We start from the raw sequence: 22,500 nt of genomic DNA on the forward strand, positions 1-22,500 counted from the left end.
ACCTACTACAACTTCAACAACTACAATACCTACTACAACTTCAACAACAACAATACCTACTACAACTTCAACAACTACAATACCCACAACTACACATTTTACTACTATATCAAGTACTATACCTAGTACTACTGCTTCTACCCCGGATACTTCTACTTCTGTAATAATTACTGCAGAGGAACCTTCAACCACTACAGTGAACAACAGGATCAATAAGGACGTGACACACAGGCAGAGAGGAGACGTGCACAGTGAGTACACACACACACACACACACACACACACACACACACACACACACACACACACACACACACACACACACACACACACACACACACACACACACACACTAGAGCCTCATAAACCAGACGATTGACAGAATGTTACGTCCTTCAAACCAAGCAGTTTAAAAAGGTTATGAGAGATATCATTCCACACAGATTTATCAAATTAAGGGTTTTATTTGATTTATTTTGTATGGATGTTGCAGTTCCTCGACACCCGAATCACAACCACGTGTTGGAGTTTGACATCGAGCTGGGAAACACCGCCGAGGACAACAGAGACGATCCTGGTGAGGCTCTCATTCTGAAAATATATTCATTTTTATTTTTTATTTTTGTCACTTTAATAATCAGTTTTGTTCACTGTGGTGTGTGTGTGTGTGAGGGTGTGTGTGTGTGTGTGTGTGTGTGTGTGTGTGTGTGTGTGTGTGTGTGTGTGTGTGTGTGTGTGTTGTGTGTGTGTGTGTGTGTGTGTGTGTGTGTGTGTGTGTGTGTGTGTGTGTGTGTGTGTGTGTGTGTGTGTGTGTGTGTGTGTGTGTAGAGGTGGGTGTGCTCCGTTGTTCCTCTGATCAGGGAGTGTGTGATTGGCTGTCGGACAGAGACGGAGATCTTCACTGGGAAACTGCTGAAAGCCCTGCAGGTAATAACACTTTTATAATTCTTATATATATAGCATATCTCATATTTAACCTGTTAAGCACCTAGCCTGTTTTTCATGTTTCAGGCTCGAAAATGACATGCCCAAAACAAATGACTACAACCTAACTTCTAAAAGGGTTATATGAATAATTTCTTTTATCAAAGCAAGGTTACATCTGTGAGTTGGATGTAGAAGTGTCAGAATCAATATAGATGTTTTTTATTTTAAAGAAAATTCAGATTTTACATAGTAAAAAACTGTAAATTATAGTGTCCGTCCAAAAATAATTTTTTACAGATAGTGAAAACTACCCTTGGATGATGGGTTAGTAGACTAAAAGCTTTAGGAATCCAAAGTACAACATATAATAAGTACCCTGTATCAAGATTGATGCAAAACAAGTGACATTTGACCTTTTTAGAGAGGTTTAGCCAAAACCACCCCACCTCTGAGGTGATTTGGGTGAAAATGGGTTTTTTTCCATATCTCTGGCCCCCCTTGCTCGATTTTGATGGTTGACACCTCTTTCTAACCGTTAGAGCCAATAGAATCGAAGGGGGAGGCCCCCACACACACACGTTGTGAAGAGAAGAGGTGGGGGCTGCGCGCATGTAAATGTAAAGCAGAGTGGAGGGACATTCTCGCTCTGGCATTTGGAAACGAAAAAGCAGTTTTATTGCTTATGGATTATCAGAAATCATTTCAAAGAGGACACAGACACATTGGATTAACCTATGGATTAACTGCAGCATCGTTTTTATCGTTTTAATGCCATTGAAGACCAGTTTTGACCAAGGTAAGCCATGTTAGCGTTTCTAGCTACTTAGCTCCACATGTTATGATGTACGCTTTCGTTTATAGCGTCGCAAATGTTTATCACTGAGTGTTGAGGTGGGCACCACTAGATTCAGTGTCTCCAGGACACCAAAAACGAGGGGTTGGCTGTGCATCTAGGATAAGTAATAAGGGAGTTATTGTGAGTTTAAGTGCCGTTTTAGGTTACATTTTTTCGCTCGTGGCTAATTCAGAGGCTGAGTGTTAGCATTGGGGTTTTTTTTGGAGAAAAAAAATTAAAAAGATCAGTTAGCTGAGTTTCTTCCCGTTACATGGATATAAAACATTCATAGTTTATTAAATATTAAGATTCCTTAGACGTTGTTTCCTGCAAATGACGCGTTTATCCTCCCGGTACCGGGGGGGCGTGCGTAACAGGTTAAAGATTATATACAAAGAAACAAACAAAAGACAAAGTTTGGTTGAAGAAGTAAACCGTATTTTCATAATAAATGTAGAAATACAAGTATACTGACATTTTGAGAAAAACGACATAATAAACTCAAAGAAACGACAAAGTATAGTATGTGGAAAAAGTTTTTAAAAAGACTACTACGTCGTTTTTTAACTTTTTCCACATACTATACTGTCGTTTCTATTTGTTATGTCCACATACTAAAATGCTTTCTTCAGATTTTTAACTCAGATATTTCTCTTTATATTCTTCTCTTTTTCATTATTTCCCCAGGTGGGCGGTACCTGTCCGTTTCAGAGCTGAAGGCGGGACAAAGGAGCATCCGTGGCGCTCGATTGGCCGTCCCAATAGTCCCGCCCTGGAGCCACGGAGACCTCTGCTTCTCCTTCTCCCATTGGCTGACGGGGCACCATGTGGGCGTGCTGCAGCTCTTCATCAGGAAGAAAGGACGAGACCAGAGGTACCAAAATATATCAAATATAATATTATCATTTAACCATGACCTGTCTGACGTCTGGTCTCTGATTGGCTCTCGCAGGTTTAGCTCCGCCCTCTGGACTCGGACAGGTGGACACGGATGGAGACACACACAGGTTACCTTGACGACACACTCTTTGGACAAGGTGAGAAACACACACACACACACACACACACACACACACGCATACACACACACACACACACACACACAGACACACACACACACAGACAAACACACATTAGTTTAGTTTTGTGTAAAGGATGTTGTTTTTGACGTTTTTGACATTTGCGTGTGTGTGCGTGCGTGTGTTTGTGTGTGTGTGTTTGTGTGTGTGTGTGTGTGTGTGTGTGTGTTTGTGTGTGTGTGTGTGTGTGTGCGCGTTTGTGTGTGTGTGTGCGTGTGTGTGTGTGTGTGTGGCGTGTGCGTTTGTGTGCATGTGTGTGTGTGTGTGTGTGTGTGTGTGTGTGTGTGTGTGTGTGTGTGTGCGTGTGTGTGTGTGTGTGCGTGTGTGTGTGTGTAGGTGTTGTTGAAGGCCGAGCGCAGGAAAGGACGGCGAGGACAGATCGCTGTTGATGATGTCACACTGAGACGAGGCGCCTGTTGATGACATCACTGCGCGCTGTTTTTATTTAAGACCATGCTGCTGTTTTTATTCACAATAAATCTTGTTCAAAATAATAATTAAAAAATAATAAGTTAAACTAAATCTGAGAAGGATTTAGATTGTGAGGAAATACTATTTAAGCGTTTATTAAGGAGTGTCTGCAGAGAGACTGAACAGGAGTTGCCGGGTAGATTAGATCTGTTATTGTTTTTAAAGCATTAAATAAACTTGTGTAAATATCTGTTCAAAGACCAGCTGTTTGTGTAAATATATATCTTATAAACTGACATGTATAATGTTTTTTGATGAATTTGTTTATTCATTTTTGGAATTTTAAATAAAACACCTTTTTGCACCTTTTTCATTTAAAGCCTAATTTTACCTTCTTTTAAAAATGATCGAATAAACATCTTTAGTTTGTCCTGAAAACCTCGTTAATTTTTTTTACTTTTTTATAAACCAGTGGTTCCAAACTTCTTTTGTCTCCATTTTACAAGTAGATCTTGTACTTTGGAGACAGTAAAAGTATTATCATCAAAATATAGTGAAAGTAGCGACAGTAAAAGTAGTCATTGTGCAGATTGGTCCATTTCAGAATAATATATATGATATGTTTTATAATGATTGATCATGAAAGTGTTCTCAAAGCTGGTAAAGGTGCAGCTAGTTTTAATGACTTTGTATACTGCAGGGTAGCTTGTGGATTTACTCCAGGTGGAACTAAAGTCTGATTTAACACTTGATTATATTTGACATCATTCATCCACATCTGTAAAGTAACTAAAGGTATTAAATACATGTAGTGGAGGAAAAGTACATCATTTCAACACAGTCTCACGGCATTTCGTGTTATAGTCACGAAATTAATCTATTGATTCGTGTTCACCAACACGATTACGCCATTTTTTTCGTGTCACACAGAACGATTTTAAAAGCAATGTAAATAATAACAAATTAGAAGGAAAAAGACATTTGAAAAAATACAGATTTCAGTATTCTGACACAGAACGATTTTAGAAGCAATGTATTTATATTGGTAGTATGTTTCGTGCCTGCACCAAATAATAACAAATTAGAAGGAAAAAAAGATGACATAAAATACAGATGTCAGTATTCTGAGGCTCTGAGACATTTCTTTTCCTCACTGACGGCAACAAAACTCAGACATTATACAATTTAAAATAAAAGGGATAGGGTTAGGCTTAGGGTAAGATATTGAGTAAGAACATGTTTTTATGAACCACACAGCTTCTGGTCTTCCAAGACCCGACCGGACAAAAAGACGTGTTGCAGGCACGAAACATACTACCAATAGAAATACATTGCATTTAAAATCGTTCTGTGTGACACGAAAAAAATGCGAAAATCGTGTTGGTGAACACGAATCAATAGATTAAATTAATTTTGTGACTATAACACGAAATGCCGTGAGACTGGGTTGACCATTTACCTCTGAACTGGAGTGGAGTAAAAGTACACAGTAGCATACAATGGAAATACTCAAGTAAAGTACAGGTACCTCAAAAGTATACTTAAATACAGTACTTGAGTAAATGTACTTCCAATAATCACCCAACCCCTTTTATTACTACTTATTACCCAGTGGCGTTTTTATATGTACAAAAGTGGTGGGGCACAAAAAACGTAGATGTCTATATATAAGCTTCTGCAGTGACGTGCAGTGAGGTTCATGGCTGCTGAGGCACTGGCACTGACTCTTCAGGTTTACAAATATTATATTTTGACCTAAACCAAAATATAATATTATTTTCAAAAGCTTTTTTTGTCTGATGCTTCGATTAATTTTAAACAGACAGTTCAACAAAAGGATACCCAAAAAATGTAATTTTATCATTTAAATATTGAATTGTTCTCTCTTAGTAAGATCCCATTTTCAATAAAATGGCGGTCTTACCTTGACTTGAAGATGAAGTCCATTTGCCTATCCTTCTGGACAAACATTTCTATAACTTTTTTGTAAAAGTCCTCCTTATGTTCTTGTAGTTTCAAAAGTCTATCATAAATCTAATCCATAGATTTATGATAAAAAAATTATATAAGTAGGGTAGACATGTGGATGTTATCCGGCTGAACAAAACGTGCATTTATCTAACAGGTACGTTTCCCACAGATCTTATTTCGAGCTATTTTCTAAAATCCTCTGGAGAAATCTCATTGCTTTTTTGTGCTTACTTCCTGGTTTTAGGACGCGTCACTGCAGCTCTCTCGTCTCCTCTTCACACAGCACACTTTTCGCGGCACACGTACTTACAGCCAATCAGCTCTGAATGATTTGAGATGACGTATGGTGGGGATGGTAGCTCCATGCCCCTCTGGTCATTATTTTTTTGCCACACACATTTCATTACAAAATACTCTGAGCATGCGCAGTGTAGTTTTTACAGTCACCGTTGACTTCACAGCGAGAGGAAGGGGCATGATCAGGTTTTGTCCCACATGGCTCTAAACAGCTCAATAGGCACACACTGTGACTGTAGACACACTAATTAGAAGAACACAGACTAAAACAGCAATGTACAGACGAATCAGATGATTAAACATGATCTTAAAATATATTTTATATATTTTTTTATTTATTTTTTTGCATTTTTGTAATCATTATTTGTAATACTTTCTGCTGACACTAGGTGGGGCTGTGCCCCACCTGCCCCTAATGACCAGTCGCCACTGTTATTACCACAACTCATGGTCTTCTCTTTTAGTGTATGCTCAGCAGAGTTGGGTGTAACGCGTTACAAAGTACTGTAATAATATTACTTTTGTCGGTAACGGAGTAGTGTAACGCGTTACTTTTATAATTCAGTAATCACACTACAGTTACTAACTTTGCCCCGACACGCGTTACTTCGTTACTTTTATAAAATCAGTCATAATCACACTGACAGACAAGAGGGGTTTCCGCCGCAGGTTTATATGTACGTAATCTGCGCGACTTGCGCGTCCACATCTCCACGTGCAGTGCTGCATAAACATGGCTGAGTCAGCGATAACTTTCGAGGGGTGGAGGTATGCCCATTATTTTGAGTTCGTCCGAAGAATAGTCAGGAATGTGACGGTGAGGTGCAAACTGTGTCCAGGCCAGAAGCTGTTATCCACTGCTGCAAACACCACGTCAAACCTCAACAAACACCTGCAAAGAACACATGCTAAGGTGAAGCTAATAGCTAAGGACCCCCGAACCCAGAGTGAGGATGTTGTGAGTCGCCGCCGCCGACTCAGAAGCGGCACAAATTAGAATTTGGAGGACCGGTAACCAAAGCAGAGATGGACAGGCTTGTAGCATCCTTCATAGTAGAGGTAATGTTGCCCATTTGCACAGTGGAATCACCATCGCATCGTTCAGAGATATACTGCGCAAAATACAGATAGCAGGAGACAGAGGACAGCCATAGTCAGAGCTATCTGGATCAGTCTTATGCGACAATGGAAACTGAACTAAAGAGAACATTTGAAACTTTAGCAGTCTGCGTGATCTGCCTGTAGGGAGGGGCGGGCCGGCCCTGCGAGTAAAGTAACGAGTAAAGTAACGAGTAAAGTAACGAGTTACTTTATGTAGAGAGTAACGAAGTAGTGTAATATATTACTTTTTTTTAGTAACGACCCCATCTCTGATGCTCAGTAAAAAGATAAATAGTACTTTATTTTTCCCAAAATGTGAAATTATTTTATGATAAAGCACCAATTTTTTAATCTTTAAAAAGTGGGAAAAAGTACAAACATGATCAAATAAAAACTATAACCAGCAGCAAGTCTGTACACACACAAATACACCGAAAGCCGGCTGATGGTTTGTTTACACTCTGCTTCTTCTTCTTCTGTGGTTTAATGGAGGTCTTACTGAGCTCCACACCGCCCCCTGGCGCTGGAGGGCTGAATACCCAACAGGACATCTGACGTCCGTAAAGATCTAATAACAGAGTTTCGTTTTTGAAACAACTTTTTTTATGAAAAATCTTTTATGTCATTTCCCTTTTCCAGGAATATCAACAGAGAAAGTTTGGCCAGACTAAAACTTTCTAATGTTAAATGAATGAAAACCATTCACAGTTAAGAATGAGATATTAATTATGAATGCCATTGATGCAGACATTCAGAAGTTAAATCCATTTCTCTCTTAATCTAAGAATGATCTTAACCCACTCAAAGGATTCTCAAATAATCAGGAATGACGTTGTGAAAACAATAACTCATCTCTCTCAGATTAATGTGCTCAGGTTTTTCATTACCACCTACTACTGGATATATAATACACTACCTTTTCCAAAAAACACTATTATAACTAAAGGAAAATATACTAATATAGAATAAATAATAAGCTAAACTTTATTTTTTTGGAAGGAGTATTTAATATAATTGCTCTGAGAGGGAAAGGAAACCCAACACAACAAACCCTAATGATGAAATACAAGTGTTCCTGTAAGGCAGGTTTATTTAAAGCTTCTTCAACACAAGGCGATTCAAAGTGCGTTACACAACTGAAAGACATTAAGAAATAATGCAGCAGATCATTCAAAAGCAGAGGGACTAAAATAACCATGAAACTAGCTGATATAGAATAACTCAGGTATACAACACATGAATAACAGTTACTGTGCATCGTGAGATAAGAATAGTTCAGTTCAAAGCAAACAGGGAAGTCTTCAGTCTGGATTTAAAAGGACCTGCAGGTTTCTGGGGGTTTGATCCAGATATTTGGAGATGAATAACTGAACTTCTCCAGGTTTAGTTCTGGGACAGAAAGCAGACCCGTCCCAGAAGACCTGCAAATCATTTTGAGGATGTAAGCTTTAAAAACACATGGTTTCTAACGGAGTCTGGTGAACAGATAATGAATAAGAGTTTATACGCAGAGTTATTTAATGTAACTGTAAACTAGACTCACCTTCCACTCCTCAATAAGTCAATAAAGATCCTGGAGCTGATTTTCTACAAGATTTCTATCAAAATAAACAATGTTCCAACTTCTACATATGGTGATGTACATTTAATACATACATCACTGTTGTAATGTTTGTGAAAAGCTTTAGGAGATTTTTGGGATAAATCCTGAATGAATTCAATGATTTTAAAAGTTTAGTAGATTTTCCTGAAATGTGAAAGAAAATGGCCAAAATTACAACTTTCTAATTGTTTAACTTTAGTATATGTTTTCTTTGTATCTGCATATCTTCTTTGTACTGAGCATTAGCTGCTAATGCTAATAGACCACTGCTTCAGAAATAAAGGGAATAATATTGCATGTGCACGATATCAGTCAATACATGATTGAATGTAATTACACTGAGTTCAAAACATGGCATTCCTCAGGGAAGCGTTCTGGGTCCTCCACTGTTTCAGAACTGATGCTCCGTGGTGACAGCAGACATGACATCATCGTAGTCATCGTCCAATCCCTGCTCAGCGTGGTCGCTTCCTGTTGTCAGAAAGAACATGTAGAAAGCGTATTAAGAGTTTTGGTGGATATTAAATCCCTTTAGATCAGGGGGGTCCAAACTGTTTTCACGAGGGCCGCATACAGAAAAATAGATGAAGGGCTGAGCCGCTCACTAGAGGTTTATTACCTCGTAAGTTCAGTTAGCAAAATCAATCAAATGTAGGTACATGATGCTTGTGAGTGTTTAGCTCATCCCTTAAAGCAGATCCTCAGATTGATTATAATAAGAGGAAATATGAAGGTTTATTTCAAGCTTGTTGTGTAAATAAGTCATTGGGCTTTTTTCTTATCAACTAAGATTTGTTAGAAAATGTTTCCAACTTTAATTGACTGGATTTATTTGAAAAGTGGTTTCATTAACACATGAATACTTCTGTGTAATATATGTTTACATTTATATTTAAGAAGTACAATATAAGACAAGCACAAGTTTCATTTGTGCCATATTCCATTATACTTTTTGAATTTGCTGAGGGCCGATTCAAAATGGTCCGCGGGCAGCATTTGGCCCCTGGGCCGTAGTTTGGACACCCCTGAGTTAGATGTGCAAACTGAGAGATGTTACCTGTGGCCCTCTGTCGATATAAAGACACCATGAGGAAAGTGGAGATGCAGTACGGGCAGAAAACCACCAGGTGGCAGATCACCCTGAACACAAGGGAGATGGTGGTCGTAGGTTTTTCTGCAGAGAGAATCACACCTGGTCAGGTGAACATCTGACGGAATGAGTCCTGAAACCAAAGGAAAGCTCCTCACCTGAGACAGACAGCCGGCTCTCTGGAGACTCTCCTTTACTCTGGACTCTACACTTGTAGAGGCCTTCATCAGACATGTTAACATGGACGAGGGTCATGTGACCATCAGAATCAGTCCTGATGAAGACGCCATCTTTGTAGAAATCAGCAGAGGGGGGGTCGGCCATCTTTGTTCTACAGATCAGAGTGACGTCATCTCCCTCCATCACAGGGAGGACAGGACTCTGCAGGATCACTGATCCACCTGAACACAGAGACAGAAACAACATCTACTCTGACAGGATAAACTCTATACCTGAACACAGAGACAGAAACAACATCTACTCTGACAGGATAAACTCTATACCTGAACACAGAGACAGAAACAACATCTACTCTGACAGGATAAACTCTATATCTGAACACAGAGACAGAAACAATCAGTGACGTGCGGTGAGGTTCATGGCTGGTGAGGCACTGACTCACTGAGTCAGATTTACAAATATTATATTTTGACCTTAATCGAAATATTGGATTGTTCTTTCTTAGTAAGATCCCATTTTCATTACAAATGTGGTCTTACCTTGACTTGAAGATGAAGTCCATGCTATCCTTCTGGACAACAATCTCTATTACTGTTTTGTAAAAGTCCTCCTTATCTTCCTGTAGTTTCAAAAGTCTAGTTTGTTGTTACGTCTACCGTCTCTGCGTAGAATAACAGTAGCAACAAGAACCTGTGGGCTCACGTGCGCCCCCTTCAGTGCGGCAGAGGTTATGGCTGCCTCCCCTGGTGCTTTTTCATTGCTGTTGTATGATGAGACCAGCGAGCCTAAATATCATATATACGTGAAATAAGTGATTTAGAGACTATGGATGGCGAGGATAAATGTAATAAAGGGATCAAACATTACATTGGTGACCTACAGTGAGATGGGAACAGGCATGCGCTTAGGGCCCGCTTTCCAGCCAGTTTCTGTGGGGTGACGCATTCTGAGGTGAGGCAGAGCTCATCTGTGCCTCACCTTACCCCACAGTAAATGGCTTGAGCGCGCTCACAAAATAAGTGGCCGCGCTAAATTAGTGCCCGCGCTCCAGCAAGTTACTGTGGGCTTACGTGAGGCAGAGCACGCCCCTGCCTCACTTGTCATCGCTCCCGTAGCGGAGCTCGGCAAATTTGCTGATTTTGACTATAAAAGGCGATTAGAATCAAACAGAAATCACATTTACACAGATCAGTGGAGACATTTTATTATTATTACTATTTAGTTTTTCTTTAGTTGTTTTACCGTTACATTGGAGTATGACAGGTGAGGCTCTGCCTCCCCTGACTGCACATCGCTGGAAACAACATCTACTCTGACAACTCTATATCTGAACACAGAGTTTATGTGCTAGAAAAAGAGCATTTTCTCTATTCTCTATTATGATAATATAGAACAAAATTAAATGTTTCCCAGTCCGTAAAGTATGAGACTGTACTGAGGTGTATTTTAGTGGATGATAGTGTGTGTGAGAATGTGTGTTTTGTACCCTGTGGTTAGCACAAGCTAGCAGCTCTGAGGTCGTCCAGCTTCCTCTTTCTGATGAACTTCTTAAATTATTTTTAGTATTGATGAGGAAACAGAGAGGCTGATCTTACCAGAGACGGTGATGGTGATGGTGTTACTGGTGGATCCCTCTGGGGACTCACACCAGTACTCTCCACTGTCCACAGGGTCAGTGGGGTCGATGGTACAGGGGGAAACAGCAGGTGTTCCCCAGCCGACTCCACACTGAGTTCTTTTACCATTGCTCGTCTTTCTCCTCACAGTCCATCCATCAGAGGCGTCCTCACATCTCAGAGAGACAGGTTCATTTCTAAATACCTGAGAGCTGCTGGGAGTCACCGTCAGACGAGCTGCAGGGAGTTATTGGATTCTGAGTCAAACTTAAAAAATAAAACCCGTCCCAGAATAAAGTTCTCCAGAGCTTCTTTTTACTGGTTACGCAGCAAGCTCTCTTTCTCTCAGGAAACTTTGCCTGCTCCAAGTAAACCCTCATTACGGTAATAAGGGATGCACAACTAATGGACATGTTATCAACATCACAATGTGGACTCGTGCTATATTCAAACTGCAGTGAGCGCCATGTCTGGTTAGGTTTAGTGAACTCTTTCTCCTGAGGGGACATAATACTTGCAGTTCACATCAGGGGCCGAACACATAACAATACAGATAATAAAACATTGTATTTAAAGAGTTATTTGAAAGGTACTCGTGCCCCATCTCTTACGTGTCCAAGTCCACTGTTGTCAATGTACTTGTCTTTAGTTCAGATCACAACAGGCCCTACAGCTGAACCCAGAGTCAAAAGGAATTCACCTTTTCAACTTTTCAAACAGAGACAGAACATCTCCAAAAAGACAGATGATGATTTCATCAGGAAGTTCCTCTTATATCCAGACGAACAACAGAAAGAGTTGCTTTGAAAGGAACGTCTTGCTACTCATAAAGCGTGGTAGGATTGGATCCTCTGATGTGTAAAGAGTTCTTAAATGTGGTATAGTTGAGGGTCTCATGAAGTGAAGGAGCGTCTTGATGCTATGAAGCAGCTGTGGCAGCAGATACTGGAAGAACCACTCACATGTATTCATAGATCTGTGAGCTTTACTGACTGCAGGCGTTCAGGCGTCAGAGTGTTCAGAGGCAGTGGTTTCATCACGTTAACAAACACTCAAACAGGATCAAATATTCAACTCAATATAGTTTAGTGAGCAGAAATAAATGTAGCCTTTAAAGCATTCTTTGAAAAAGAGAATGTCTCTGTGTCTTTGAGAAAGAGAACCAGCAGCAAAGTGTTTCCTCCTGAGAATCTAAAGGTTACTGACCTGCGTTTGTTGAGCAGCAGAACAGGCAGCTCAGCACTGGAGATCAAACACAACACTTTCTTAGTTTGAAGTGATTACATTCAAAACAGAAACACGAGTCCTGCATTCAGGAGAGAGATATTGTTGATCACTTTTTCACTGTTTTTATAACATTTAAACCCCATTTGTTCTCATCTATTAAACATGACCCTTTATCCCTCTTTCATATCTGGAAGTATTAAATGTGTTCAGGGTTACTCACGGAGCAGGAGAGACGTGTCCTTCATTCTGCTTCTTGGTGCAATGACATCAACTCTTCTTCTTCTTCTTCTTCTTCCTCTTCTTCTTCTTCTTCTTCTGTCCGAGCAGTAAAACCACTTCCTGTTCCTGCTTTAGTTTAGCTTTTGTGTGGTTAAATCTCAGATAAAAATACCTCTAGTTTATAAAAACGGAAATGAAACGCTGCAGGAATCAGTTCTTAAATCCTGAAATTAGTCATTATTTAGCCATTTTATGTCAAATATGTGATTATAATACCAGAAAACAATTACATCTATATTTTTTTAAACAACTATCAGCTTAAATTTGGACCAAACAACAACAACAATAATACACTTTTAAAAAACACAAAGATATCTTGTTATAACAAAATATCTCGATATAACAATAAAATATCCCGTTACACTAAACACTAAAAATATGTCGTTGTAAAGTTAGTTATTAAGTGGATACATCTAAATCTCATTATAACACTAAAATATAGTAAAAAGTCACTATATCTTTTAATATTTTGACAAATTCACGTTAATACGCTTAAATATCGCGTTAAAAACAAAATGTTCTTGTTAAAACACTAAAATATCTCGTTCTAGGATGAAAATATGGTATAAAGTCATATATTTTCGTATTGCTACAATATATTGTTGTAACATGAAGATATCTCGTTATAACACTAAAATAACACGTTTTAACGTTAAAAGATGTTGTTATAACATGAAAATATATCGTTAAGAAATTAAAATATGTTGTTATAACATAAGAATATGTTGTTATAACATATTATTACATGGCTTAGTTGAAAACTTGATTCTGATTGGTCAATTCAGAACACGTGACACGTTGTTAATCCAGTAGTGAAGACCGCTGTCGAAGACTTATTGACCGTTGTTAAGGACGCTCACATCTGCAGAAAGAAGTCCGGTCGATTGAACTGTATACAGTTTGGCTGAAAACCGACAAGACAAGAGCGACAAGAAAACAGCGGAGAAGTAACGGGCAGAAACCCTCCTTTTTACGCAGCGGTCCAGACATAGACATCAAACGGCGACACATATTCAGTGTGTTGTTCCTTTGGCATTAGGGCAGGGATATCTAGATACTTTCCAAGGTCTGACATAATGAAGTGTGCTACTTTTAAAGCAAGCAACGATGTTTTCAAATCTGTAATCAAAAAGCTCCTCAAAAACGCTTTCGAAGCATATCCTGCCGTTGCTACGTAGTTTCAACGGTAACAACGGACTATTTTTCTTAGCGGATCAAGAAAGAGAAAGGAAAAGAGGGTAAAGGACGGAGCGCTGGACGTCAGATAAATCACCAGAAGAAGGCAGAGAGGAAGTAAACACTAACAGGAACATGTAATGTTTGTGAAAAGCTTTAGGAGATTTTTGGGATAAATCCTGAATGAATTCAATGATTTTAAAAGTTTAGTAGATTTTCCTGAAATGTGAAAGAAAATGGCCAAAATTACAACTTTCTAATTGTTTAACTTTAGTATATGTTTTCTTTGTATCTGCATATCTTCTTTGTACTGAGCATTAGCTGCTAATGCTAATAGACCACTGCTTCAGAAATAAAGGGAATAATATTGCATGTGCACGATATCAGTCAATACATGATTGAATGTAATTACACTGAGTTCAAAACATGGCGTTCCTCAGGGAAGCGTTCTGGGTCCTCCACTGTTTCAGAACTGATGCTCTGTGGTGACAGCAGACATGACATCCTCGTAGTCATCGTCCAATCCCTGCTCAGCATGGGTGGGCGGGTCACTTCCTGCAGTCGGAAAGAAAATGTAAAAAATATATGAGGAAGAGTTCTGGTAGATATTCTGACAGATATCAACAGCAGACTTCTCAAACCTCCTGAGCTGGTGACAGAGTTTCTGCTTCAGTCCGATGTGCGGCATCTAGCATTTGAACATGTTCTGGCTAATTCAAAAGTAGCCTCCATTAGCAACATGTGCCGACCTAGTCACGGTGCTAAATCCACCTTCTCTTACATTAGCAGTCAGCAATATGACAACGTGATTAAAATAATATTGTTTTGGTTGCTTAAAGGACCAATGGCGGGGCTAGTGTCTGAAAAGCAGTGTTTGTTTACGTTAAAGTTCACGTTTTCTGGGGTTCAGGACAAGTCATGCAGTGATGTAAAGATACATAATAATGAAGCGGCTGCATCTGTGCCGTTTTGGATCAAATACAGGCAAGGCAATATGGAGAAAACTGAGGAAATAAAAGTCAGGGCAACACCTAGTGGTAACATTTGGTATATCGGTCCCGTGTCCTGCTTTATATCAGACCGGTTATATTTGCTTTCACACCGACCCTTCCAGGAAGATTATTTTCATCTTGAAAGACTTCCTAATGACCTAAATGCATCTTTAGGAGCGACGATGAACAGGTGTATCTTCATCTGAGTCAGAAAAGAGGCTTTAACCTGTTTCTCAGGTCTCAGGCTCGAAAATGACATTCCCAGAACAAATGACTATTTCTTCACTTCTAAAAGGGGTAAATTAATAATCTTTTTTCTCAAAGCAATGATACACCTGTGAGTTGGATGTAGAAAAGTCAGAATCAATATAGAATTGTTTTATTTTAAAAGTCACCTATCATGCTATTTGTAGGCAATAGCATAGGTCTCAGATATATAAAAATATATAAAAAACATGTCTATGAAGTGTTTTGCTCAAAATACCAAACAGATTACCCATTCTAGCCATGCCTCATATCCCTCTATTTCACTTCCTGTTACTAAAGTGCTGATTTTGGGTATAAAGCTTTATAAAAAAAAGAAATTGATAAAAAAAAAGGAGGGGTCTGAGCTCATGCGGGACCCGGCAGCTACTGTCTAAACTAAATACTGCCGTGATGAAACGCCATATCATGGATTATCAAGGATTTGAAACAGTATGGAGCTCAAAGGCTTTCTCTCTTGCCGGTTATACCACAAGGTGAGTTCCTTTTTATTTCCTGCTTCTTCACACACATGCTCTCCAGTACAGGTTAGCTCTGAGTGTTAGCGATGCTAATGTAAACACAGACCATATTACGTCCAAAACAGTCGGGCATTGTTTCTGATAGCAACGTTTCTGATAGGGCCGTGGGTCCACATTTCAGATATTACGTCATATCGGCCGCAAATCTGGATCAGCTCCGTTGTTCCCCCGTTTTTAGAGATTTGGGTACGGAGGAAAAGAGAGAGGGGTTTATTTTCTGACGCTGCGTGAGTTCCCTGACACACCGGGGACACATGTTGATGTATAAAAGACATCAAAAAGTGCATTTTGCATGATAGGTCCCCTTTAAAGTGAATTCAGATTGAACATAGTAAAAAAATGTAAATTATAGTGTCTGTCCAAAAAACACCCATTACTTATAGTGAAAACCACCCTTGAATGATGGGGAGGCGTGTTGCGTAGTGGGTTGTCCGTAGGTGTTCGGATCAGGGGATCACAGGTTCAAACCCCACTGCAGTCAGCATGTCGTTGTGTCCCTGAGACACTTCACCCCAAATTGCTCCTGTGGGGATTGTCCACAGTACTGAGTATGTAAGTTGCTTTGGATAAAAGCGTCTAACAAGTAACAAGGACTCCCAGCAGCTTCTACTGAAGCCTTCCGAGTAAATCGCGAGAACGCCGACACCTCCTCATCTCCACAGCTCCCATGTTTTCTTTTGTGTTGCCATAAGTTAGTCTCTCTGCGTTTGTGAGCTGGGCTAATGCTAATAATGATAATGCGAGGATAATAAAATGGCGGCTTCACAAAACATTTTGGGAGTTTTACGGGCCGTGGTTTGCAATCCGCCCAGCCAATCAGACATAGGAACCTTTTTCTCCCACGAAAGTCCCTGCTCTCTAGCAGGGACGGAAAAGGGGGTAAAAAGGTTCTGATGAACTAATTTAGTTCAGGCACTTTTTGGTGTGAACGCAAATATATCTGAGTTCTGATTAACTATTGTGGGAAAAGTACTCCGGTGTAAACGCGCCATATGTTACGCTCTGAAAACTGAAAACTAGTAAATATGATGATGGATTATCAGAAATCATTTCAAAGTGACACAGACACATTGGATTAACCTTCAGCAGCGGTTTTATCGTTGTAATGCCATTGAACACAACTTTTTATCAGAAAAACAGCAAAGGTAAGACATTTGCCGTTTTGGCTACCTAAAGCTACGTTAAGTGTTGTCTTTGCTGGCTTTCGCTGTGGTGAGTTTTGATCGTACGGTGATGATACTTTTACTTTAATCTGATATCTTGTTTGTGCAGATCCGATAAGTAATAAAGTATTTATACCGTGAGTTCTGTGCTAAGTGCGATAGAATTATTTTGCTCAGGGCTCATTTAGGGCTGCTTGTGAGACTTGTGTTTTGTTTCAGTAAAAATGGTTCATATCGTCAGCTAGCTGAGTTTCTTCCCGTTAAGTGGATGTGACACATTCATAGTTTGTTAAATGTTAAGAAGCCCTCAGACGCTGTTTCTTGCAGATGTTGCGTTTTTGCCCCCGCCGTTAAAACGTAAATGATACGCTTTAAAATGAACAGATGTCTCGTTTAGGTAAATTTAGATTTTCAAACTGAGAGAAGTTACCTCTGGCCCTCTCTCGATAAATAGACACCATGAGGAAAGTGGAGATGCAGTACGGGCAGAAAACCACCAGGTGGCAGATCAGCCTGAACACAAGGTGGAGGGAGGAGGTCGGAGGTCTTTCTGCAGAGAGAATCACACCTGGTCAGGTGAACATCTGAAGGAATGAGTCCTGAAACCAAAGGAAAGCTCCTCACCTGAGACAGACAGCCGGCTCTCTGGAGACTCTCCTTCATTCTGGACTCTACACTTGTAGAGGCCTTCATCAGACCTGTTAACATGGTGGAGGGTCATGTGACCATCAGACTCAGTCCTGATGAAGACGCCATCTTTGTAGAAATCAGCAGAGGGGGGGTCGGCCATCTTTGTTCTACAGGTCAGAGTGACGTCATCTCCCTCCATCACAGGGAGGGCAGGACTCTGCAGGATCACTGATCCACCTGAACACAGAGACAGAAACAACATCTACTCTGACAGGATAAACTCTATATCTGAACACAGAGACAGAAACAACATCTACTCTGACAGGATAAACTCTATACCTGAACACAGAGACAGAAACAACATCTACTCTGACAGGATAAACTCTATACCTGAACACAGAGACAGAAACAACATCTACTCTGACAGGATAAACTCTATACCTGAACACAGAGACAGAAACAACATCTACTCTGACAGGATAAACTCTATACCTGAACAGAGACAGAAACAACATCTACTCTGACAGGATAAACTCTATACCTGAACACAGAGACAGAAACAACATCTACTCTGACAGGATAAACTCTATACCTGAAGAGACAGAAACAACATCTACTCTGACAGGATAAACTCTATACCTGAACACAGAGACAGAAACAACATCTACTCTGACAGGATAAACTCTATACCTGAACACAGAGACAGAAACAACATCTACTCTGACGAGTCGAGGGGTTGATTATTTGATGATTTCCAGGGACTGTATTCTTGGTCATATATCCTTGTGTGGACCATCTGGAGTTTAAGTACTTAAGAGGACATTTTAGAAAAAGAGCATTTTCTCTAAAAATAATTATATTTTTGAACTAAATAAAAATGTAAAACGTCAGTGTTTCCCAGTCCCTAAAGTATGAGACTGTACTGAGGTGTATTTTAGTGGATGATAGTGTGTGTGAGAATGTGTGTTTTGTACCCTGTGGTTAGCACAAGCTAGCAGCTCTGAGGTCGTCCAGCTTCCTCTTTCTGATGAACTTCTTAAATTATTTTTAGTATTGAAGAGGAAACAGAGAGGCTGATCTTACCAGAGACGGTGATGGTGATGGTGTTACTGGTGGATCCCTCTGTGGACTCACACCAGTACACTCCACTGTCCACAGGGTCAGAGGAGCTGATGTTACAGGAGGAACCAGCAGGTGTTCCCCAGTCTTCACACTCAGCTCTGTTCTCATAGCTCGTGCTTCTCCTCACAGTCCATCCATCAGAGGCGTCCTCACATCTCAGAGAGACAGGTTCATTTCTAAATACCTGAGAGCTGCTGGGAGTCACCGTCAGACGAGCTGCAGGGAGTTATTGGATTCTGAGTCAAACTTAAAAAATAAAACCCGTCCCAGAATAAAGTTCTCCAGAGCTTCTTTTTACTGGTTACGCAGCAAGCTCTCTTTCTCTCAGGAAACTTTGCCTGCTCCAAGTAAACCCTCATTACGGTAATAAGGGATGCACAACTAATGGACATGTTATCAACATCACAATGTGGACTCATGCTATATTCAAACTGCAGTGAGCGCCATGTCTGGTTAGGTTTAGTGAACTCTTTAAAGCATTCTTTGAAAAAGAGAATGTCTCTGTGTCTTTGAGAAAGAGAACCAGCAGCAAAGTGTTTCCTCCTGAGAATCTAAAGGTTACTGACCTGCGTTTGTTGAGCAGCAGAACAGGGAGCTCAGCACTGGAGATCAAACACAACACTTTCTTAGTTTGAAGTGATTACATTCAAAACAGAAACACGAGTCCTGCATTCAGGACAGAGATATTGTTGATCACTTTTTCACTGTTTCTATAACATTTAAACCCCATTTGTTCTCATCTATTAAACATGACCCTTTATCCCTCTTTCATATCTGGAAGTATTAAATGTGTTCAGGGTTACTCACGGAGCAGGAGAGAAGTGTCCTTCATTCTGCTGCTTGGTGCAATGAGATCAACTCTTCTTCTTCTTCTTCTGTCCGAGCAGTGAAACCACTTCCTGTTTCGTACGTCCTGCTTTTTTAAATAGATCATATTTAACTAACGTTGAATTGTGAAGCACTTTGAGATGATGTTTTTAAAGTGTGCTTTACAGATAACATGTATTATTATTATGATGGAGTAAGTTAAATGTTAAAGTATTCAGATTTTTTGGAAAGTATTGTATTTATTGTCTAGTGAAAAAACTGATGAGTCCACTTTTTATAAATAAATTAAAAAATATGTATCTAGTGATTATGTTTTTTTATTTATTTGGTTTAATTAAAAATATATATACATAAATGTGGGAGTATAAAAGAACCAAGTCAAAAAACATGTAAATAAAGATTATTTAAATTCCCGATGGGAATGCGTTTTGTTGAAAAATAAACCAAAACGTGTAAAAAAGGGCTGGAAAATATGCTGAAAAAATACCAAAATACTTGTAGAAATTACATAGAATAGTCTTTAAAAGCATCAGTGAGAAAAGCCCAAAATGAAGTCAATACATTTTGGGAAAGTATGGTGAAAAATGCCTGGAAAATACTTGTAGAAATGTCTCTTTGCCGCTGCTTTTAATTGAGCTGCTGATATTCGAACTACAGTATGCCTTTTAAACATGTATTGTATACCTGTGGTGTTTATTTTTATTATTTTTGCTTTGTAATGCCTGTTGTAAAATGCCATTATAAAATGTGTTTTGTGTGTGTGTGTGTGTGTGTGTGTGTGTGTGTGTGTGTGTGTGTGTGTGTGTGTGTGTGTGTGTGTGTGTGTGTGTGTGTGTGTGTGTGTGTGTGTGTGTGTGTGTGTGTGTGTGTGTGTGTGTGTGTGTGTGTGTGTGTGTGTGTGTGTGTGTGTGTGTGTGTGTGTGTGTGTGTGTGTGTGTGTTTTTACTGTATTTATTCCTAAAAAGTATTTTAATTTGTTTTGTAAAGCACTTTGAATTGTCGCGTACAGAAAAGTGATATATAAATATACTTGCCTTAAAAGCATCAAAGAAAAGCCCAAAATGAAGTCAATAATGTTGGAAAAGTATGGTGAAAAATGCCTGGAAAATACGTTGAAAAAGAGACCAAAAAATCAGTTGAAAAAATTACAAAATACCAAAAAGAAATGAAGGGAAAGTGTCGTGAAAATGGAGAAAACATTGTCTGGAAAATATGTTGAGAAAAAGGGCACAAAATGTAAAAAAGAAAACCCTTGTAAAATATATGAAGAATGTGAAAAAAGCCAGAAAATATTGAATATTTTTTGGAGACCTCGAGACGAGTTTAAATATCCAGAGAAATTCACTTTGATATAAAACAGAGAAAAGCAGCAGAAAAGATAGAATATAATAAATAAAGACTTTAGACGTCGTTAGTCTTCCTGTTTCTTTATTGGAAAGTTTTCTGAGCAGTAATGACTGACATTGGTCCCACACACACACACACACACACACACACACACACACACACACAAACACACACACACACACACAAACACACACACACACACAAACACACACACACACACAATTGACTAACTAAAAAAAAAAAAATATTTGCTGGAGGGTTGATGAAATGAATCATGGGAAACGTTGAGGAGTAAAAAAAGGGTAAAAAGTTTTCTTGTGTCTAAAAGAAGTCGAGGTCGTCTGGAGCGTCGAGGTCCCGGTACTCGATGATCGATCGCGGGTCCCCACGAACACCCCTACACAAACACACACACACACATTAACTTATGTTCATTAAAGGAAATATAAAAAATGCTGTAAAAATAAAGTGTTTTTTTTACGTACCTGTTGTTCCGTGGTTTCGGAGGGAATCCCCCCCCTCCTCCTCCTCCCCCCCCTCCTCCTAAATGACCCCTGAAGTTGTCATAGTTACCGCGCCCCGCCCCAAACTGGCTCGGGTTGTAGGGGGGGCCGCCACCTGCAACAGACACACACAATAAATAAAACACACTTAATACACAACAAGAGACTTTCCCATTTCATTTTGTACACAACAAAAATGTTAACTCATGTTATAATAATTATACAATATTTGTAGCAATTAAAAAAGGTTTAATAATAAATAATTGTAATTCTTTAAATCGAATTAAGTAACGGCAAAGTTCATCAGTTGGTTCATTTAATTAAAGTTAACCCGTCTAAACTCTTATGTATACCCAAATGTCCTTTATGGTAACATTTCTTTAGTTTTTAACACCTTGAAAATCTATTATATATATATCTATTATATTTGGTAATTTTCACAGAAAAAAGCACTTCTAATTGAACTAATTTGCCAAACAAACATTTTTAGGGGATTTTCAAGGAATATTTCCCACAAAGTCAAAAGCACCAAATGAGCCTTTGAGTTTAATCAGGTTTAGATGTATTTATTATTTATTGATAAGACGTTAGCAGGTGTTTTACTGCTGTCCCTGAACGTCTGGTTTTTCACCATACTTTCATTTATTGACATCATTTTGGGCATTTTCCCTTTTCAGGACAATTCTACATCATTTTTACAGTTATTTTGGTCTATTCTAAACTACGTGTGTGTGTGTGTGTGTGTGTGTGTGTGTGTGTGTGTGTGTGTGTGTGTGTGTGTGTGTGTGTGTGTGTGTGTGTGTGTGTGTGTGTGTGTGTGTGTGTGTGTGTGTGTGTGTGTGTGTGTGTGTGTGTGTGTGTGTGTGTGTGTAGTACCAGGGAAGCCGGGCATGGGGGGTCTGACTCCAGGAGGATATCCCAGAAGGCTTTGCTGCTGCGGAGACTGACCAGGAAATGATGTCATACCCTGAGAACCTAAAAGATGAGGAAAATAAAGTCAGTCATTTTTATTTTTTAAATTAGGTTTCCTACATTTCCCAGAATGCCGCTCACCTTGTGGCGGCGGGAGGGGCTTGTTCTCAGGGAGGGCGGGTCTCTTGGCGTCCAACAGGAAGTTGTTGAAGAAGACGACTTCCTGTCTGACGGCGGACACTTTGTCGCCGTGTTTGTTCAGGATGTGTTTACGCACAAACTCTGGGGCCTGAAACACACCAACAACAAAGAGTGTTACACACACACACACACACACACACACACACACACCACAAAGAGTATCACAGAGAGACACACTCCGAAAACAATTCAGAATAATAAAAAAAATCTTTGAATATTTTTAGG

The 22,500-nt window shown here is 39.5% G+C and overlaps 3 protein-coding genes and 1 pseudogene across 6 annotated transcripts in view; 1 reads left to right on the plus strand and 3 right to left on the minus strand.

Moving 5' to 3' along the window:
- The window catches only part of LOC117480793 (nephronectin-like), an 11,295-nt gene extending 7,670 nt beyond the window's left edge, over positions 1-3,625 (plus strand). For all 3 annotated transcript variants that reach the window (XM_034128255.1, XM_034128257.1, XM_034128256.1), the window contains 6 exons: positions 1-251; positions 494-577; positions 829-927; positions 2,450-2,636; positions 2,715-2,799; positions 3,178-3,625. The exon at positions 1-251 is cut by the window's left edge and continues 664 nt beyond it. In XM_034128255.1, the coding sequence (XP_033984146.1) occupies positions 1-251; positions 494-577; positions 829-927; positions 2,450-2,636; positions 2,715-2,799; positions 3,178-3,261 (790 nt within the window). In that variant the 3' untranslated portion in view covers positions 3,262-3,625. The remainder of the gene's footprint in view (positions 252-493; positions 578-828; positions 928-2,449; positions 2,637-2,714; positions 2,800-3,177) is intronic.
- A 4,052-nt stretch (positions 3,626-7,677) lies between these two features.
- LOC117480820 (Fc receptor-like protein 5) lies at positions 7,678-13,407 on the minus strand. 2 transcript variants are annotated; one of them, XM_034128304.1, is made up of 6 exons: positions 12,558-13,407; positions 12,317-12,352; positions 11,090-11,347; positions 9,473-9,715; positions 9,282-9,398; positions 7,678-8,695 (listed from the first exon to the last, which is right to left on the minus strand). In XM_034128304.1, the coding sequence occupies exons 1-6, from the start codon at positions 12,580-12,582 to the stop codon at positions 8,616-8,618; spliced, it is 759 nt and encodes a 252-aa protein (XP_033984195.1). In that variant the 5' UTR covers positions 12,583-13,407; the 3' UTR covers positions 7,678-8,615. The 2 variants fall into 2 exon arrangements, with proteins under 2 accessions (XP_033984195.1, XP_033984196.1); XM_034128305.1 differs by having other exon boundaries at positions 8,638-8,695; positions 9,282-9,291.
- Positions 13,408-13,934: 527 nt separating this feature from the next.
- Positions 13,935-19,335, minus strand: LOC117480818 (Fc receptor-like protein 5). The gene is made up of 6 exons (XM_034128303.1): positions 19,292-19,335; positions 19,051-19,086; positions 18,446-18,700; positions 17,357-17,599; positions 17,163-17,282; positions 13,935-14,347 (listed from the first exon to the last, which is right to left on the minus strand). The coding sequence occupies exons 1-6, from the start codon at positions 19,314-19,316 to the stop codon at positions 14,259-14,261; spliced, it is 768 nt and encodes a 255-aa protein (XP_033984194.1). The 5' UTR covers positions 19,317-19,335; the 3' UTR covers positions 13,935-14,258.
- Positions 19,336-20,723: 1,388 nt separating this feature from the next.
- The window catches only part of LOC117480840, a 41,031-nt pseudogene continuing 39,254 nt past the window's right edge, over positions 20,724-22,500 (minus strand).

This window comes from Trematomus bernacchii, unplaced genomic scaffold (assembly GCF_902827165.1).
Source record: "Trematomus bernacchii unplaced genomic scaffold, fTreBer1.1, whole genome shotgun sequence".
Lineage (NCBI taxonomy): Eukaryota > Metazoa > Chordata > Actinopteri > Perciformes > Nototheniidae > Trematomus > Trematomus bernacchii.

Excerpts from the sequence above, each read along its gene's own strand:
- LOC117480820 (XM_034128304.1), bottom strand. The coding sequence starts at position 12,582 with ATGAAGGACACGTCTCTCCTGCTCC. Across the intron at positions 12,353-12,557 it reads GGACACGTCTCTCCTGCTCC|TGCTGAGCTGCCTGTTCTGC; the intron begins GTGAGTAACCCT and ends TTTGATCTCCAG. Across the intron at positions 8,696-9,281 it reads ATATCGACAGAGGGCCACAG|GAAGCGACCACGCTGAGCAG; the intron begins GTAACATCTCTC and ends TTCTGACAACAG.
- LOC117480818 (XM_034128303.1), bottom strand. The coding sequence starts at position 19,316 with ATGAAGGACACTTCTCTCCTGCTCC. Across the intron at positions 19,087-19,291 it reads GGACACTTCTCTCCTGCTCC|TGCTGAGCTCCCTGTTCTGC; the intron begins GTGAGTAACCCT and ends TTTGATCTCCAG. Across the intron at positions 14,348-17,162 it reads TTATCGAGAGAGGGCCAGAG|GAAGTGACCCGCCCACCCAT; the intron begins GTAACTTCTCTC and ends TTCCGACTGCAG.